Genomic DNA, 19,463 nt, shown 5'->3' with positions numbered 1-19,463 from the left:
TGTAGTGAAAGTACAGTCTGCAGGAGTGTTTTGACATAGAACTTGTTCAGTTACAATGAAAGGTAAACTGTACAGTGTCAGTGAATTTGACGATTAAATGCAAAGTTGGTTTAAAACAGTATTTATACATGTTTAAAATATCGCGCTTTTATTTTGAAGGCAAAACGCCCAAACTGGAGTGTAACACATTTCCGCCAGCCTAAACGAAACTAAAACTTGCGGTCAATGTTTTTCAGAATAAAAGCGTAGTTTCTACAAATCCACAATACTCAAATATTGACAAAAAAATACATTTGTACAAAAAACAAATGCTCAAGTAGCAAAATGCAACTATACAATCTATACAATGTTTTTCCATGATAATAACCGTTGTAATGATTTAGTTGAAAGATCCCCTCAACACTTGGACAGAGATTTGGCATTTCTGGACTACATAGGCTACACAGATTAAACACGACACAGGTCACCTTTCATTATAACTGCTAGCCTATATTGAAGTATAGTTACATTTTGTTGCTTAACTTTCTTGAGCAAAGAAAACAAAAAAAACAAAAGATATTTGAGTTTAGCGGATTTGTAGAAATTGCGCTTTTATTCTGAAAAAAACGGACCGGAAGTGTTATCCGTATTTAAACTGACGGCACACAAGCCTCGAAACGACAACATTGCTGCAGTCGAGAGGAGAAGTCTCTCCGCGTCTTTCTCCAAAGAAAACAGAACTAGAGGTGAGTACATCAGATAATATTTACTGTGTTTAAACAGAGAGCGATAACACAAACTTGAAAACCTCCTGTGTTCAGTTTGTACCGGCAAGATTTCAATGAAGCGCAATATAGGCCTAACTGTCAAAATTATTTTCGATATTAGTAGAGAAAAAGAAGTCCAAAAAGAGACTCAACTGGCGTTTCAGGCAGTCTTAGCGTGAGGGAGAGCTAAGGAGTGTCCAGTAATTTAAAAAGCCTTTATCAGCATGGCTAAACCAACAGGAAGATTAAAAAAAGCCAACATGTTTGGAGCAGCATGGTCTTCATCAGGCCGTCAGCTGAACACAGGTGAGGCCTTACCTATATAGCCATCGAGACCCAGAGGGAAATAGAGGCTGGATCATCTGGTAGAGAGAAACACAGAAAATGTTTGTCAAAAAACTAAAAGCACTGCAAAGCAAGATAGCAAACAAAAAACATAATGGCACAGAGAGAGAAACACATGAATATAAAGAAATACAATAGACAGTGTTGATGCAACATGTTTCATTCCTTGTATTCTTGTGCTGTCTTTCCTTGTGAATTAATGTAGCCTATAATGTGTGTGTGTCTTGTTTTGCAAGGAAAAAAAGAAACACAATAGAAATACCATGGCTGCATGCTAGTAAACAGAAAGGCACAAAATAGCCTACTTAGACCCATAATCTTCATAATTATCATCACTATCAACGTTAAACCTGCAATAAGCGATTTCAGACCCTGTAACCAATCCAATCCATTTCACCTTTTTTCGGTACAACTTTATATTACAGTTCTGAAAGAACTGGGCATCTTTCAGATATTGCAAGAGAATGCAAGTAGAACTTAGAGCAGAAGTTACCTGGTGGTTAGTGCGCATTAGTCAGGGTTAGACAGTAGTTACAGTTACATCTCCCAGGAGGTATCACTCAGTTTATTTTAGTATTATCAGTACCGACCTTATAATTATCAACTACTACCCGGGCCTTACAGGACATTTGGATAATTTCCCAGTGAAGAACCTCAGAGGTAATCAGAGTTATAACAGAAGGTATCATGTAATTATCAGTACCTACCTGGTCCTTACAGGACATTAATGAGGTTTATGGGAAGAATCCATGTGGTTCTTTTTCAAAATGTCAAATCATTTTCTGTTATTTCACTGCAGCTACCATGTAAGTTCACCAGGTGAGCACCTAAAGCAAACCTTCCCCAGTAGTTTCACAGTAACTTCATGCCTATAACCGATAACTTACCATGTCCTGTGGAAAAAGCCCCAGCGAATCCATGTTGATCCATGTTGTGGTGATGGACTTTTGCAAGCAGTTTACCAGACACTGTCCAGTAATTTCGGCCTTTGAGCACCATATACAGAAGTGAAGTCGTTCTGCATATTTCCAAGTTAAAACGACATAACCACCACACATTTTCAATGCTTAAGTTTAAATGTATAAACATAATGGTCAAGTTTGCACACAGTGCTAGGTTCAGTTATTTTACTTTTTACTTAAAACATGAAAAAATAGTAAGGACACAGCGTTCATATTCTAACAAAATAGCTGAAGGTAAAGTGATAAAAAATAAATACAAAATCAGATCAACCATAAAATGAGAAATTCAGCACCATATATTAAAGTTGTACCCTCTTTTCTAATTTCGGGCCCGATCGTACTAGCTCCTCCTGACCTATTCAGTAGCTTTTCCTTTTTTAAAACTAGCTCGTCTCCTCCCTCGGTGTTTGAAAGCGCCGCTCTCCCCCTCCCATCCCTGAAAAAAATTATTTAGATGAAGCAAGCGAGTAAACTTGTTAAACTAGTAAACTTGCTACCTACCTCTTGTGGGACATGTAACCTTCATCGGGAGAAAGCTACGGTGGCCGAGACGTGTCGAACGAACTGCATATCCAAAACGCTTTGCAAATTCGAAAACACAAGCGCATTAACGGAAAACACAAATGCAAAAATCACAACACAAATACAAAATGAGTAGTTTCTTTACCCTCTAACACCCAGATGTACACAGTCTTGTACCTTAGCCTTTTTTTCCCAACTATGCTAGTTTTCCAGACGCAGCTGCTACTCGTTTGAGCTGGCTCACTCCATAGCTCCATAACTCTCTAAATGGCGCATCACGTGACCATGTGTATGCAAAAAATGAATGGGTATTTTGCTTCTGACAGACATCTCTATGTTGTCTAGATTAGGGATGGGCATTTCAAGCAAAAATACTATTCAATATTCACTGGGAACTATTCAACCATTCCTCCCCGCACGAACAGTTGGAACTAGGCTCGGTCTTGGACTAGCCATATTGACATTAGTTAGCCAGGCTAACTAGCAAGCTAGGCAGATGTTAGCATAAAGCTAGCTAGCTAAGCCAGCTACCTAGTCCGGCTACATAGCTATGGCTTGATTGACCGGTTCGGGGCTAATCAATAGTAAGTAATAATCCTTCTCTTGTTTCAACGTTAAAACGAGAGAAGGACCGGTTCGGGGCTAATCAAGCCATAGCTATTTACTACTAGCAAGCTATGAAAATATACTTTTTAAGACAAGACGATAGTGGCATAAACTATTTGATTTTTTTTTATAATTTAATGACTATTCGAAAATTACGTAAATTCTCAGAATTTTATCTTGAAAATTGAATATTTTACACTAGTTTCAAATCTGCATTAATATGGATGGACAGATCTTATCATGCACCCTGCCGGTTGCCTCAGTCATAAGGTGACGCCTCCTCTCTTCAAACCACCAACAGATAGCTCAACAAGATCATGACTTGCCCTTGGTGTCAAAGGTTTAGAGTTGTAGTCCTGGGTGATGCTGAGTAAATGCGCTTTGTTTGCTGTAACTCTCTTTTTACTCTTAACGCTACATCTGGCCAGGCCTGTCCATGACTGCTTGCAGTCCTGGTTTTATGTGTGCTATTGTTCCAATAATGTACTTTTTTTTTTTAAAGCTATTATCATTGAAGAGTTGTATAACAATGTTGTTATTTCACACTTTCACTTTAGGTCTCAGTGTCTAGATATGTCCGCTGCCAGCAGTCTCCTATCTGAAGAGCAGTTTCTGTGCTCCATATGTCTGGATGTGTTCACTGATCCAGTCACCATACCATGTGGACACAACTTCTGCAAAAACTGTATCACACAGCACTGGGATATTAATGGCAAGTGCCAGTGTCCCATGTGTAATAAGCTTTTCTACAGCAGACCTGAGCTGCATGTCAATACTTTCATATCTGAGATGGCTGCTCAGTTCAGAAAGTTAGCTCAGATGAAAGCCAGCAGCTGCCCAGACCAACGATGTGCCAAACCAGTAGAAATTCCCTGTGACGTCTGCACTGGGACCAAACTGAAGGCCCTGAAGTCTTGCCTGGTGTGTCTGGCCTCCTACTGTGAGACTCACCTGGAGCCTCATCAGAGAATCTTAGGTCTGAAAAGACACAAGCTGATCGATCCTGTGGAGAACCTGGAAGGCAGGATGTGTAAGAAGCATGACAGACCGCTGGAGCTGTTCTGCAAGACGGACCAGATGTGTGTTTGTCAGTTCTGCACTGAGTCAGACCACAAGTCACATCACTTTGTCCCTCTGAAGGAAGGATGTGAAGGAAAGAAGGATGAGCTGGGGAAGACGGAGGCTGAAATTCAGCAGAAGATCCAGGAGAGACGACTGAAGATTCAGGAGATCAAACACTCAGTAGAGCTCAGCAAGGAAGACGCAGACAGAGAGATAGCAGACAGTGTGCGGGTCTTCACTGCTCTGATGCAGTCTGTGGAGAGAGGCCAGGCTGAGCTCATTGAGACGATCCAAGAGAAGCAGAAAACAACAGAGAAACAGGCTGAAGGCTTCATCAAAGAGCTGGAACAGGAAATCTCTGAGCTGATGAAGAGAACCGCTGAGGTGGAGCAGCTCTCACGCACTGAAGACCACCTCCACCTCCTCCAAAGCTTCCCATCCCTGAACACTCCTCCACACACCAAGGACTGGACTGAGGTCAGTGTCCATCGCTCATCATATGAGGGGACTGTGAGGAGAGCTGTGACTCAGCTGGAGGAGACTCTCAGGAAAGAGATGGAGAAGCTGTGTGCTGATGTTGAGCTGAAGAGGGTCCAGCAGTATGCAGTGGATGTGACTCTGGATCCTGATACAGTACATCCTGATCTCATCCTGTCTGATGATGGGAAACAAGTACATCATGGTGATGTAAAGAAGAATCTCCCAGACAACCCAGAGAGATTTTCTGTTTATCCCTGCGTCTTAGGAAAGCAGAGCTTCTCTTCAGGAAGATTTTACTATGAGGTTCAGGTTAAAGAGAAGACTTGGTGGGGTTTAGGAGTGGCCAGAGGGTCGATCAAGAGGAAGGGACTAATCACAGTGAGTCCCAAGAATGGCTACTGGACTGTATGGCTGAGTAATGAAAATGAGTACAAAGCTTTTGCTGGCCCTGCTGTCCTCCTCTCTGTGAAATCAAAGCCTCAGAAGGTGGGGGTGTTTGTGGATTATGAGGAGGGTCTGGTCTCCTTTTATGACGTAAATGCTGCAGCTCTTATCTACTCCTTTACTGGCTGCACCTTCACTGAGAAACTCTACCCATTCTTCAGTCCCTGTGTTAATAATGGTGGTAAAAACTCCGGCCCTCTGATCATCTCTCCTGTCAGTCACACAGATTAGACTAATCATTAGTTTTTCTCAGATAGGATTTATTGATATTTAAGATACGTAATGTATATATTCAAGGGAAGTATATATGTTTCCGTAGTTTTTTCAGGTAACCTAAGTCATTTTAATGTTGGAGAATTGTAATAAAACAACAAAAAAAATGGTTTTATTTCTTGGCAAAATGAATGTCTTGTCATAATAACAATGTTAAAGTTAAATACAGTAAACTTTTGACTACAGGTTCTGGTTAAAATGGTTATTTTATCCTATTACAATTTACTGCTGCAAAAGATTAATTTCTCCACAGGGATCTTTTAAGTTTAATCTAACCTATTCTAATCTAATAAGTCTGCACAGTAATGTCATATCGGAAATCAGAAGCATTTGCTAAAATCAATTAAACATGTCTTGGTGATCAATTAAAAATGTGTTATTATTGTCAGATCATTGTACATATTCTGAACATTGTATGTTGACACAATTACTGAAGAGCAGTTACTGACTAATGAGTAATTCTGCAGTTTGTTTCTCACATTTAAAGATGTTTTTATTTTTATTTTGAATGAATAAAAACAAATGGAACACACTGTCATGGTCTGCCCCTGTCTGCGTGTTCTGCCCCTGGTCCTGGTCTGTCTCTCCCTTCACTCCCCAGTCCTGCCATCCTCCTGCCAGCCTCCAGAGGTCCTCGGACTTCCCCTCTTCACCTGTTTCCCCCCTCCTGCTTCCACCACACCTGTCTTCCATCAGCCCATTAGCCCTGCTACCTTGTTCCCCCTTCACAGCCTGCTTTCCACCAATCACCTCCCGGACTTTCCCCTACCAGCCAGCTGTCCCTCATGTGTGTAATCAGTCTGTATGTGTATCTTGTCTTGGTTCCCTGTAGTCTTTGTCGGTTTGTCTGTTTTGTTACCTGCTCTGTTCCTGTTGTGCTTCCCAGTGTAACCTGCCTTGTCATCTGTTTTTCCTGTGGATATCTTGTTGCCAGCCAGGTTGGGTTTTTTGTCTTCCCTTGTTTGCCAGCCTGTTGCATTTTTGCTTTTTGGTCTTCCTGATTTGTACTCTGCCTTAGTTCATTATTAAAGTTTCAAGCTTCAGAAAAGCTTTCTGCATTTGCCTGTCTGCATTTGGCTCCTCACCACACCTTCCCGTGACACACACTTGTATGGTTACGTGACTGCTATTTACCAGAATGCTTAAATTATTTAACATTTGACTGATATCAAAGCTTGAAAAATGTTATTGTTCTAAAGGTAATTGGCAGTTAGAGCACAGAAATGAATCTGGTCTATTCCACACTGATGAGACGCCAAAACATAAGATTAGAAATACAATCAGCTGTTGTCAGCCATTGTTGCCATGAGCTGTGGACCTCCAATATGGCCGCCAGAGGGCAGCATCCACCAGCTGAAAGCCCTCTATAGAATATGATAAGTGATGGTGACAGAAATGTCCTCTGTCAGCAGTCTGCTGTTGAGAGAGCAGTTCCTCTGTTCTTTCTGTCTGGATGGGCTCAACAATTCACACAATTTGTGTAAAACGTGAATCACACACACTGGGAGAGGAGGATCACACTCTGAATGAACGACAAATCAAAGAAGCAACAACACACACACTCACACTGTGATGATGAAGATGTGATGAAGACAGAGTTCAGGTGTGTGCTGCTGTATGAACAGCTGCACAGGAAGACTGGCGACAATACAGCAGACTGATGCTGTGATGACAACTGGGAAATGAAAGATGTGAATTAAATTGATCTTGTGCCAAAGGAATGTCACTACAATCATGTCTAAAACTGAATCAGATCAGATTGGGTTTAGTTGAACTGCAGAAAGTCTGAGGCAAATTCCTTTAATGGTATTTATTTAGCCATGCTTGGTGCCGCAAAAAAGTGTAAAAACATAGAGACAAACGTTTCCATACTACATCATCATCAGTGTCTTCTTTAAAACTGAATTAGGCAACAAGAAAGAAAGCCACCCGCCGCCGCTAATGGGACATTTAGTGTCAAACTGGGTGACAATTTGGGCGGCAGTGAGTTTTAAACTATAATTCAAACGGGAGATTTGAATTAAATGTATCTTCTGTCAAATGTATGTTACTGTAATCATGATCAAAACTGAATTTGGCAACAAAACATTAGTAATGTAACTGCAGTAAAAGGCGGAGCGACTCTGGAAACAGAGGAGAGTTTCAACGTCACATTGCGGAATAGAAAGTGAAAGTAACTCAAAACGACCACATTGCTGCAGTCGAGAAAAGTCTCTCTGTTTCTCTCCAAAGAAAATAGAACTAGAGGTGAGTACCGCAGATAATATTTACTGTGTTTAAACAGAGAGCGATAACACAAACTTCAAAACTTGCCGTTATTCAGTTTGTACCGGCAAGATTTCAGTGAAGCGCAATATAACTTTGTCAAAATGATTTTCGCTATTAGTAGAGAAAAAGAAGTCCAAAAAGAGACTCCACTGGCGTTTCAGCTAGTCCTAAAGAGAAAAAGATGAGAGCTAAGGAGTGTCCAGTAATTTAAAGAGCCTTTATCAGCATGGCTAAACCAACAGGAAGATTAAAAAAGCCAACATGTTTGGAGCAGCATGGTCTTCATCAGGCCGTCAGCTGAACACAGGTGAGGCCTTACCTATATAGCCATCGAGACCCAGAGGGAAATACAGGCTGGATCATCTGGTAGAGAGAAACACAGAAAATGTTTGTCAGAAAACTAAAAGCACTGCAAAGCAAGATAACAATACACATAATGTAAAGAAATACAATAGACAGTGTTGATGCAACATGTTTCATTCCTTGTATTCTTGTGCTGTCTTTCCTTGTGAATTAATGTAAAATGTGTGTGTGTCTGTTTTGCAATAAAAAGAAACACAATAGACAAACTGTGGCCACATACCAACAACCAGATAGGGACAAATATACTATAGTTAGACCCATAATCTTCATAATTATTATTACTATCAGCATTATTCTAATAAAGGCATATTGAGCAGGATTTCCCCCTTGAAATAGCATAAACTCATCCAAAAATGATCCGACTCAATCATGACTTCTGGCCCATTGGTAGTGTGTGACAGTGTGTGTGTCTGCAGAGAGCCTGCTGCCTTCTGCCTGGATTTTATTATTTCTGAATGTTTGGTATGTTTCTGGGCGTCAACCTTTTGGCAGTGGGTGTGTCCGCCTGCAACCAAAACCACTGCTGAATCCTTTTATATCTAAAATTTTATATCTTACAAATGTGGTATGCAGGCTTCTTGGACTTGCCTTTACTTTGTTTGAAAGTAGATGAAGAATCAGCCAAAATGGCCATGATGCAGCTATATATTTAAGTTTTTATTTAATGTAATCAAACCTAAATATTTGTTTAAGCTATTATTATTCAATAATTCTGTATAACAATGTTGTTATTTCACACTTTCACTTTGGGTCTCGGTGTCTAGATATGTCCGCTGCCAGCAGTCTCCTATCTGAAGAGCAGTTTCTGTGCTCCATCTGTCTGGATGTGTTCACTGATCCAGTCGCCATACCATGTGGACACAACTTCTGCAAAAACTGCATCACACAGCACTGGGATATTAGTGTCCAGTGCCAGTGTCCCATGTGTAAAAAGCTTTTCAACACAAGACCTGAGCTGCATGTCAATACTTTCATATCTGAGATGGCTGCTCAGTTCAGAAAGTCAGCTCAGATGAAAGCCAGCAGCTGCCCAGACCAACGATGTGCCAAACCAGTAGAAGTTCCCTGTGACGTCTGCACTGGGACCAAACTGAAGGCCCTGAAGTCCTGCCTGGTGTGTCTGGCCTCCTACTGTGAGACTCACCTGGAGCCTCATCAGAGAATGACGGGCCTGAAAAGACACAAGCTGATCGATCCTGTGGAGGACCTGGAAGGCAGGATGTGTAAGAAGCATGACAGACCGCTGGAGCTGTTCTGCAAGACGGACCAGATGTGTGTTTGTCAGTTCTGTACTGAGTTAGACCACAAGTCACATCAAATTGTCTCTTTAAAGAAAGGATATGAAAGAAAGAAGTTTGAGCTGGGGAAGACAGAGGCTAAAATTCAGCAGAAGATCCAGGCGAGACGACTGAAGATTCAGGAGATCAAACACTCAGTAGAGCTCAGCAAGGAAGATGCAGACAGAGAGATAGCAGACAGTGTGCGGGTCTTCACCGCTCTGATGCAGTCTGTGGAGAGAGGCCAGGCTGAGCTCATTGAGACGATCCAAGAGAAGCAGAAAACAACAGAGAAACAGGCTGAAGGCTTCATCAAAGAGCTGGAACAGGAAATCTCTGAGCTGATGAAGAGAACCGCTGAGGTGGAGCAGCTCTCACGCACTGAAGACCACCTCCACCTCCTCCAAAGCTTCCCATCCCTGAACACTCCTCCACACACCAAGGACTGGACAGAGGTCAGTGTCCATCGCTCATCATGTGTGGGGACTGTGAGGAGAGCTGTGGCTCAGCTGGAGGAAACTCTCAGGAAAGAGATGGAGAAGCTGAGTGTTGATGTTGAGCTGAAGAGGGTCCAGCAGTATGCAGTGGATGTGACTCTGGATCCTGATACAGCACATCCCGCTCTCATCCTGTCTGATGATGGGAATCAAGTAATACTTGGTGATGTAAGGAAGAATCTCCCAGACAACCCAGAGAGATTTTATGTTTATGTCAGTGTTTTAGGAAAGCAGAGCTTCTCTTCAGGAAGGTTTTACTATGAGGTTCAGGTTAAAGGGAAGACTGAGTGGGGTTTAGGAGTGGCCAAAGGGTCGATCAACAGGAAGAGACAAATCACACTGAGTCCCAAGAATGGCTACTGGACTGTATGTTTGAGGAATGGAAATGAGTACAAAGCACGTGCTGACCCTCCTGTCCTCCTCTCTGTGAAAACGAAGCCTCAGAAGGTGGGGGTGTTTGTGGATTATGAGGAGGGTCTGGTCTCCTTTTATGACGTAGATGCTGCAGCTCTTATCTACTCCTTTACTGGCTGCACCTTCACTGAGAAACTCTACCCATACTTCAGTCCCAGTCTTAATGATGGTGGTAAAAACTTCGGCCCTCTGATCATCTCTCCTGTCAGTCACACAGATTAGACTAATCATTTGGTTTTTTTTCTCAAATAGGATCATTGATATTTAAGATAACACATTTACATATTCAAGTGTAGAATATATCTTTTCCTGTTTTTTTGAGTAGGGTATAGCTACAGCCCTGAGCTCCAAATGAGAGGGCTGACAACGACAGCAACAGAGACTGACATTAGCTTCCATTTAGAGCACTGCTCGACTGTAGCATGCTTCGTTAGCTCAAGGAAAGTGTAAGCTACGATGGAAGTGAGTATGGCATTTCACAAAGATTTGCTTGAGTCCAACAGTTTTCAGATGTATTTAACACCAAATGTAACATCGACGACAAACATAGAGTTTATGTTAAATCGTGACTGGATTTGACAACACCCTTTTAATAATTACGTTTAGGGTTGAGTTTTGATTGCTTTAAAATATTTTAAACTGATGCCATTGTGAATCCTTTTTTGTCTATCAAAAGTGCAATTTGTGATATTAGGTAGATGGGTGATGATGGGTGAACCTTTTCTTAGGTTCCTCATGTGGGATCATCATTACCAACACATGCTTCTCAGCCAAGCCACATAACTTAAAATACACTGCTAGGGCCACATATCCATTGATTATGTCCTGCCAGGCCTATATATTGTGAACCATAATCCGGAGTGGGTTATCCATATTCCCACATCACCGTACAATTTTGTGACAACTTGAAACCTAGTTTCTTGCTATTGATTGTGCTTGTAGCCTACTGTATAAGGAAACTGTGGTTCTTCGCACACCTATACAGAGAGACAGGTGCATAGGAGAGGACTGGGAAGTCGGCGGAACATAGAAAGAGATTCCCGCACACTGTCTGTACTTTGTTTATCAGTTGATATTGGTTACGTAATACTAGGGAGATAGGATGGGTGGGTATAGAAACTTTGTTTTGTTTTCAATATATTGTTTCGTTCTTTCTGTTAATTACATCAGTGAATAATACAAAACCTAAAAACAATAATAATAATAGTAATATGTGTTATTGTTGTTAGTGTGTGCTAGTGTTAGTGTTGTCTTATCATGAAATGGTCCCAAATTGATATGTAAATAGATGATGGATAGGCACGCCAGGGGCTTCTGGAGGTGCTCCAGGCTGCAGCTATACATACTTTGGTTTTTTTTAGATAACTAAAAATGTTTTTTTTAATGCTGAATCTAAATATAACCACAAAAAAACACTATAACTTTCTACTTCTTGGTAAAATGTATTGTCATAAAAAAAAACCCCAATGTTTGTTAAAGTTAAATACAATAAACTTTTGAGTACAGATTCTAGTTAAAATGGTTAATGCTCTTTTCTCATTTATATCTTGTTTTTTAATGTATGCTATTACAATTTACTGTTGCAAATGATCAATTTCCCCACAGGACTCATTCAAGTTTAATCTAATCTAGTCTAATCTAATAACTGTCATATCAGAAATCAGAAGCTAAAATCACTTAAACATGTTTAGTCATGAATTAAAAATGTGTTATTATTGTCAGATCATTTTACATATTTTGAGCTTTTTGTGTTGACACAATTACTGAAGAGCAGTTTATGAATAAGAAGTAATTCTGCAATTTGTTCCTCACATTTAAAGATTGTTTTTTTTTTAATGAATAAAAACAAATGGAATACACTTGTATGGTTACATGACTGCTATTTACCAGAATGCTTAAATTATTTAACATTTGACTGATATCAAAGCTTGAAAAATGTTATTGTTCTAAAGGTAATTGGCAGTTAGAGCACAGAAATGAATCTGGTCTATTCCACACTGATGAGACGCCAAATCATAAGATTAGAAATACAATCAGCTGTTGTCAGCCATTATCGCCATGAGCTGTGGACCTCCAATATGGCCGCCAGAGGGCAGCATCCACCAGCTGAAAGCCCTCTATAGAATATGATAAGTGATGGTGACAGAAATGTCCTCTGTCAGCAGTCTGCTGTTGAGAGAGCAGTTCCTCTGTTCTTTCTGTCTGGATGGGCTCAACAATTCACACAACTTGTGTAAAACCTGAATCACACACACTGGGAGAGGAGGATCACACTCTGAATGAACGACAAATCAAAGAAGCAACAACACACACACTCACACTGTAATGATGAAGATGTGATGAAGACAGAGTTCAGGTGTGTGCTGCTGTATGAACAGCTGCACAGGAAGACTGACGACAATACAGCAGACTGATGCTGTGATGACAGCTGGGAAATGAAAGATGTGAATTAAATTGATCTTCTGCCAAAGGAATGTCACTACAATCATGTCTAAAACTGAATCAGATCAGATTGGGTTTAGTTGAGCTTCAGAAAGTCTGAGGCAAATTCCTTTAATGGTATTTATTTAGCCATGCTTGGTGCCGCGAAAAAGTGTAAAAACACAGAGACAAACGTTTCCATACTACATCATCATCAGTGTCTTCTTTAAAACTGAATTAGGCAACAAGAAAGAAAGCCACCCGCCGCCCCTAATGGGACATTTAGTGTCAAACTGGGTGACAATTTGGGCGGCAGTGAGTTTTAAACTATGATTCAAACGAGAGATATGAATTAAATGTATCTTCTGTCAAATGTATGTTATTGTAATCATGATCAAAACTGAATTTGGCAACAAAACATTAGTAATGTAACTGCAGTAAAAGGCGGAGCAACACTGGAAGCAGAGGAGAGTTTCAACGTCACATTGCGGAATAGAAAGTGAAAGTAACTCAGAACGACAACATTGCTGCAGTCGAGAAAAGTCTCTCTGTTTCTCTCCAAAGAAAATAGAACTAGAGGTGAGTACAGCAGATAATATTTACTGTGACAAATAGACACTGTGGACACATAGCAACAACTAAATAGGCACAAATATACTATAGTTAGACCCATAATCTTCATAATTATCATTACTATCAGCATTAACATCATTATCATTGTAACCATAATAAATAATATCAGCTCCTTCATTATTACTAATACTTAAAGGCAGACTGAGCAGGATTTTCCCCCTTGAAATAGCATAACCTCATCCAAAAATGATCCGACTCAATCATGACTTCTGGCCCATTGGTAGTGTGAGACAGTGTGTGTGTCTGCAGAGAGCCTGCTGCCTTCTGCCTGGATTTTATTATTTCTGAATGTTTGGGACGTTTCTGGGTGTCGACCTTTTGGCAGTGGGTGTGTCCGCCTGCAACCAAAACCACTGCTGAATCCTTTTATATCTAAAATTTATATCTAAAAAATGTGGTATGCAGGCTTCTTGGACTTGCCTTTACTTTGTTTGAAAGTAGATGAAGAATCTGTCAAAAACTGGCCATGATGCAGCTATATTGTTAAGTTTTTATTGAATTTAATCCCACTTAAATATTTGTTTAAACTATTAGTATTCAATAATTATGTATAACAATGTTGTTATTTCACACTTTCACTTTAGGTCTCGGTGTCTAGATATGTCCGCTGCCAGCAGTCTCCTATCTGAAGAGCAGTTTCTGTGCTCCATCTGTCTGGATGTGTTCACTGATCCAGTCACCATACCATGTGGACACAACTTCTGCAAAAACTGCATCACACAGCACTGGGATATTAGTGTCCAGTGCCAGTGTCCCATGTGTAAAGAGGTTTTCAACACAAGACCTCTGCTGCGGGTCAATACTTTAATATCCGAGATGGCTGCTCAGTCCAGAAAGTCAGCTCAGATGAAAGCCAGCAGCTGCTCAGACCAACGATGTGCCAAACCAGGAGAAGTTCCCTGTGACGTCTGCACTGGGACCAAACTGAAGGCCCTGAAGTCCTGCCTGGTGTGTCTGGTCTCTTACTGTGAGACTCACCTGGAGCCTCATCAGAGAATGACGGGCCTGAAAAGACACAAGCTGATCGATCCTGTGGAGGACCTGGAAGGCAGGATGTGTAAGAAGCATGACAGACCGCTGGAGCTGTTCTGCAAGACGGACCAGATGTGTGTTTGTCAGTTCTGCACTGAGTCAGACCACAAGCTACATCAATTTGTCCCTCTGAAGGAAGGATATGAAGGAAAGATGGCTGAGCTGGGGAAGACGGAGGCTGAAATTCAGCAGAAGATCCAGGAGAGACGACTGAAGATTCAGGAGATCAAACACTCAGTAGAGCTCAGCAAGGAAGATGCAGACAGAGAGATAGCAGACAGTGTGCGGGTCTTCACCGCTCTGATGCAGTCTGTGGAGAGAGGCCAGGCTGAGCTCATTGAGACCATCCAAGAGAAGCAGAAAGCAACAGAGAAACAGGCTGAAGGCTTCATCAAAGAGCTGGAACAGGAAATCTCTGAGCTGATGAAGAGAACCGCTGAGGTGGAGCAGCTCTCACGCACTGAAGACCACCTCCACCTCCTCCAAAGCTTCCCATCCCTGAACACTCCTCCACACACCAAGGACTGGACAGAGGTCAGTGTCCATCGCTCATCATATGAGGGGACTGTGAGGAGAGCTGTGGCTCAGCTGGAGGAGACTCTCAGGAAAGAGATGGAGAAGCTGTGTGCTGATGTTGAGCTGAAGAGGGTCCAGCAGTATGCAGTGGATGTGACTCTGGATCCTGATACAGCACATCCCATTCTCATCCTGTCTGATGATAGGAAACAATTGAATCATGGTGATGTAGAGAAGAATCTCCCAGACAACCCAGAGAGATTTTCTCCTTGGATCTCTGTCTTAGGAAAGCAGAGCTTCTCTTCAGGAAGATTTTACTATGAGGTTCAGGTTAAAGGGAAGACTTGGTGGGATTTAGGAGTGGCCAGAGTGTCGATCAACAGGAAGGGAGGAATCACAGCAAGTCCCAAGAATGGCTACTGGATTGCATGCTTGAATAATGGAAATGAGTACAAAGCTCTTGCTGACCCTCCTGTCCGTCTCTCTGTGAAATCGAAGCCTCAGAAGGTGGGGGTGTTTGTGGATTATGAGGAGGGTCTGGTCTCCTTTCATGACGTAGATGCTGCAGCTGTGATCTACTCCTTTACTGGCTGCAGCTTCACTGAGAAGCTCTACCCATTCTTTGGTGTTTATCATAATAATGGTGGTAAAAACTCCGCCCCTCTGATCATCTCTCCTGTCAATCACACAGATTAGACTAATCATTAGTTTTTCTCAGATAGGATTCATTGATATTAAGATAACACACTTACATATTCAAGGGAAGTGAAAAAAAATAAAATATTTGCACTAGTTCACAGAAGAACGTCTGGACTGGGGTGCACATTGACGCCCAGGGATCAAGGAGCTTATTGAAATGGAATCATGATGAATACATTGGATGGATGCTTTTGTCTATATAAAAAATCAAGCAAATCAGTAAAATATAATTGTAAACCAAGGGAGTATTTCAACAAAGGTTCAACAAAGGTTATCATTATCCTTCCAACTTACCTCATGTAATACATCCATAACCTTGGCAGACTCTCAATGCTGACTATTGATAGGGATCTAAACACAATAACACAAATTAAACATTCAATAATTAAATATTAACTGGATATCATATGGCGGCACTAATGAAAAGATCGAGTCAAGCCTCCACTTACATTTGGGAAATACACAACACAGTTTGGATTGAACTTCTTGGGAGTGGCTTCACCTCCCAGGGCACCAAGAGAGGTGAAAGATGGGGACGATAAGGAGGGTGATGACTTGTGATTTTTAACAGAAGTATATATGTTTTCCTGTTTTTTCAGGTAACCTAAGTCATTTTAGTGTTGAAGAATTGTAATAAAACAACAAAAAAACACTATAACTGTCTACTTCTTGGCAAAATAAATGTCTTGTCATTCCAAAAACAATGTCTGTAAAAGTTAAATACATTAAACATTTGACTACAGATTCTGGTTAAAATGGTTAATGCTCTTTTCTCATTTATATCCTGTTTTGTTTTTTATGTATCCTATTACAATTTACTGCTGCAAAATATTGATTTCCCTGTAGGGATCATTCAAGTTTAATCTAATCTATTCTAATCTAATAACTCTGCACAGTAATGTGATATCGGAAATCAGACGCATTGCTAAAATCACTTAAACATGTCTAGGTGATCAATTAAAAATGTGTTATTATTGTCAGATCATTGTACATATCTGAGCTTTGTATGTTGACACAATTACTGAAGAACAGTTTATGAATAAGAAGTAATTCTGCAATTTGTTCCTCACATTTAAAGATTTTATTTTTTTAATGAATAAAAACAAATGGAACACACTTGTATGGTTACATGACTGCTATTTACCAGAATGCTTAAATTATTTAACATTTGACTGATATCAAAGCTTGAAAAATGTTATTGTTCTAAAGGTAATTGGCAGTTAGAGCACAGAAATGAATCTGGTCTATTCCACACTGATGAGACGCCAAATCAGAAGATTAGAAATACAATCAGCTGTTGTCAGCCATTGTTGCCATGAGCTGTGGACCTCCAATATGGCCGCCAGAGGGCAGCATCCACCAGCTGAAAGCCCTCTATAGAATATGATAAGTGATGGGGACAGAAATGTCCTCTGTCAGCAGTCTGCTGTTGAGAGAGCAGTTCCTCTGTTCTTTCTGTCTGGATGGGCTCAACAATTCACACAACTTGTGTAAAACCTGAATCACACACACTGGGAGAGGAGGATCACACTCTGAATGAACGACAAATCAAAGAAGCAACAACACACACACTCACACTGTGATGATGAAGATGTGATGAAGACAGAGTTCAGGTGTGTGCTGCTGTATGAACAGCTGCACAGGAAGACTGACGACAATACAGCAGACTGATGCTGTGATGAAAACTGGGAAATTCTCTGTTTGCTTCCCTCCTTCCAGAGAGGTCAGAGGTCAGCTACAGAGCAGCACCTCTGGAGCTGGTAGGGATGCAGTGTCTTGCTCAAGGACACTTCAGCAGGCAGATTAGGGGTGAGTGGATCAATACCAGAGTATCAATAGTTGTGACACCAGTCGGGAATCAAAATGAGCGATACTAAGGATGAAGAATTTAGTATTTTTCATGACGCTTATTGAGGGGTGAAATATAATAACAATATGCTTTAGTTTTGTTTTTTTACAACAAAAGAAGAAGTTTTTGAATTGTGTGCTCACACGTGCACACACACAGTTACGCCCCAGCCTAGGGGGTGTGGCTCCCCTCTTTCCCTGCTCCCAAGAACAACCAGCAAACAAGGAAGTACAGCCCCAAACTTTTTAATATTTACAAGGATAAAGACTTCAGAGTGGGTACACAGACAAAATAATAAACAAAATCAAACTAAGCCCAATCAACCTATACTTACCTATCAGAAATAAAACAACAAAAAGTACTTCTTACCTAAACTTCTAAACAAGAAAAAAAAACAGGAGAAAACAGGCTTTCAACAAAAAATGGCCACCCACCCCTACAACTCCCAGGGCTGCTAAAAGCTACAATCCATTAACTTACTCAGACAAAACAAAGTTAAAGAATCAACTACAAGGTGCTGCCCTGTTGGGAAGTGGAAAAGAAGAGAGGCCCATCTGGATTGGTGGCAGCAGCTTTATATCCTGGGAGCAGCCATGAGGAACCAATCACCAGCCAGGACACACCTACACAAATCACACTCACCAGCCAATCATAGCACACCACCTGTTTCTCATGAAACACACCCACACTACAGAGACAGAGAAGAGAGAGGGAGAGAGGAACACAACTCAAAGCAAAGCACCAGCACAGAAAGACAATTCACATATGACCATGGGTCATAACACACACACACACACATACATACATACATACATACATACATACACAACTTATTCAAATTGTTGGAACTTTTATCTCACACAATGCTATTCTGCACTATTTTTACAGTACAAAAGTGATGTTTAAACACAGCTGAGTTGGAAATGTTTTAAACAAAACATTTACATGATGCTTGTATGTCTTTGGTCATTATGTGGTTTTAATTGACATTATTCATGAAAAGTACTTGGTATCATAATGGATACCACCGGATCCAACTACAGCACTGGATCCAAAAGTATTGGAGCTATATTAGCTGAGGTTCAGGAGCAGGAGCACACCCCAGTCACTCCCCTTCCTGGCATTTCCCTTTAAATGCCTACCTGCCCAGCATACCTGTTTGTTCTCGTTTTACGTGCCCCACCCTCCCTTCCCTTTCTCTCTCTCTCTCTCTCTCTCTCTCTCTCTACTACAGGGCCTCCTGGTCTGCCACCATGCCTGAGAGAAAGGGCGGATCCGTCGCCGAAACCTTCCCCAGACCGCAAATGATTCGCCTACACCTCTCCATCCTCCATTCATCGCAGTCTCCACTTCATCATTCATGGCTGTTAAATAAACATTCTCATTTACATTCATCTGATGGTGTCGTCCTCGGCTTGTGAACTTGGTTTCATGTGGAATTGAAAATAGCAGTATCTCCCATCCCTAGGGTGGATGCTTGTTGTCATGGGGATTGAACCAGAATCCTCTGGTGGAAGGATGCTCTCTGTAACCACTAGACCACCTGCTGCCTCACATGTGACAATTTGGGTGAAGCTGGGTGACAGTTTGGGTGACAATTAGTTTTATAATGTAATTAAAAGAAAAAATATTAATTAAATGTATCTAGTGGCAAAAGTATGTATTAATAATAATAATAATAATAATAATAATAATACATTTTATTTATACACCCTTTACATGGTACTCAAAGACACTTTACAACAGCTAAGGGAAAAAGAAAATAAATATATAAAATACATAAAAGAATTGATAAAAATTGATGATAATAAATGAAGATGATAAAATAATGACATGACATACTATATTGCACATATTAAAACAGTAGAATTTAAAAAACAGTGTTTGGTTTCCAGTTGTCATTTTGTTCATTTCTGGAGAGGCAGTGGGAGTCAGGTATTGTAGGCAGATTTGAAGAGGTGGGTTTGAGATTATTTTTGAATGTAGGGAGTGAGTCTGAGTTTCTGATGTGTGAAGGGAAAGTGTTCAGAGGGTCGGGGCAGTGATGGCAAAGG

General features: G+C 40.9%; 3 protein-coding genes across 4 annotated transcripts; all 3 read left to right on the top strand.

Moving 5' to 3' along the window:
* The first annotated feature begins 3,754 nt into the window (after positions 1-3,754).
* Positions 3,755-5,398, top strand: LOC139661597 (E3 ubiquitin-protein ligase TRIM39-like). 2 transcript variants are annotated; one of them, XM_071540088.1, is made up of 2 exons: positions 3,755-3,981; positions 4,015-5,398. In XM_071540088.1, the coding sequence occupies exons 1-2, from the start codon at positions 3,755-3,757 to the stop codon at positions 5,396-5,398; spliced, it is 1,611 nt and encodes a 536-aa protein (XP_071396189.1). The 2 variants fall into 2 exon arrangements, with proteins under 2 accessions (XP_071396189.1, XP_071396188.1); XM_071540087.1 differs by having other exon boundaries at positions 3,755-5,398.
* Positions 5,399-7,623: 2,225 nt separating this feature from the next.
* On the top strand, positions 7,624-11,854 carry LOC139661591 (E3 ubiquitin-protein ligase TRIM39-like). The gene is made up of 2 exons (XM_071540076.1): positions 7,624-7,687; positions 8,836-11,854. Exon 2 carries the CDS (start codon positions 8,838-8,840, stop codon positions 10,479-10,481), a length of 1,644 nt encoding a protein of 547 aa, XP_071396177.1. The 5' UTR covers positions 7,624-7,687; positions 8,836-8,837; the 3' UTR covers positions 10,482-11,854.
* Positions 11,855-13,197: 1,343 nt separating this feature from the next.
* On the top strand, positions 13,198-16,467 carry LOC139661593 (E3 ubiquitin-protein ligase TRIM21-like). Its single transcript, XM_071540079.1, has 2 exons — positions 13,198-13,259; positions 13,898-16,467. The coding sequence occupies exon 2, from the start codon at positions 13,914-13,916 to the stop codon at positions 15,555-15,557; it is 1,644 nt and encodes a 547-aa protein (XP_071396180.1). The 5' UTR covers positions 13,198-13,259; positions 13,898-13,913; the 3' UTR covers positions 15,558-16,467.
* Positions 16,468-19,463: the final 2,996 nt, after the last annotated feature.

This window comes from Centroberyx affinis, unplaced genomic scaffold, assembly GCF_046629955.1.
Source record: "Centroberyx affinis isolate AG114_WGS23_722 - 3 ecotype Tasmania unplaced genomic scaffold, CSIRO-AGI_Caff_v1 ptg003561l_1, whole genome shotgun sequence".
Lineage (NCBI taxonomy): Eukaryota > Metazoa > Chordata > Actinopteri > Beryciformes > Berycidae > Centroberyx > Centroberyx affinis.
Note: the sequence above shows the minus strand (reverse complement) of the source record. Positions and strands in the feature narration are given on the sequence as shown.

Coding starts and splice junctions, on each gene's coding strand:
- LOC139661597 (XM_071540087.1), top strand. CDS start 3,755: ATGTCCGCTGCCAGCAGTCTCCTATCTGAAGAGCAGTTTCTGTGCTCC.
- LOC139661591 (XM_071540076.1), top strand. CDS start 8,838: ATGTCCGCTGCCAGCAGTCTCCTATCTGAAGAGCAGTTTCTGTGCTCC.
- LOC139661593 (XM_071540079.1), top strand. CDS start 13,914: ATGTCCGCTGCCAGCAGTCTCCTATCTGAAGAGCAGTTTCTGTGCTCC.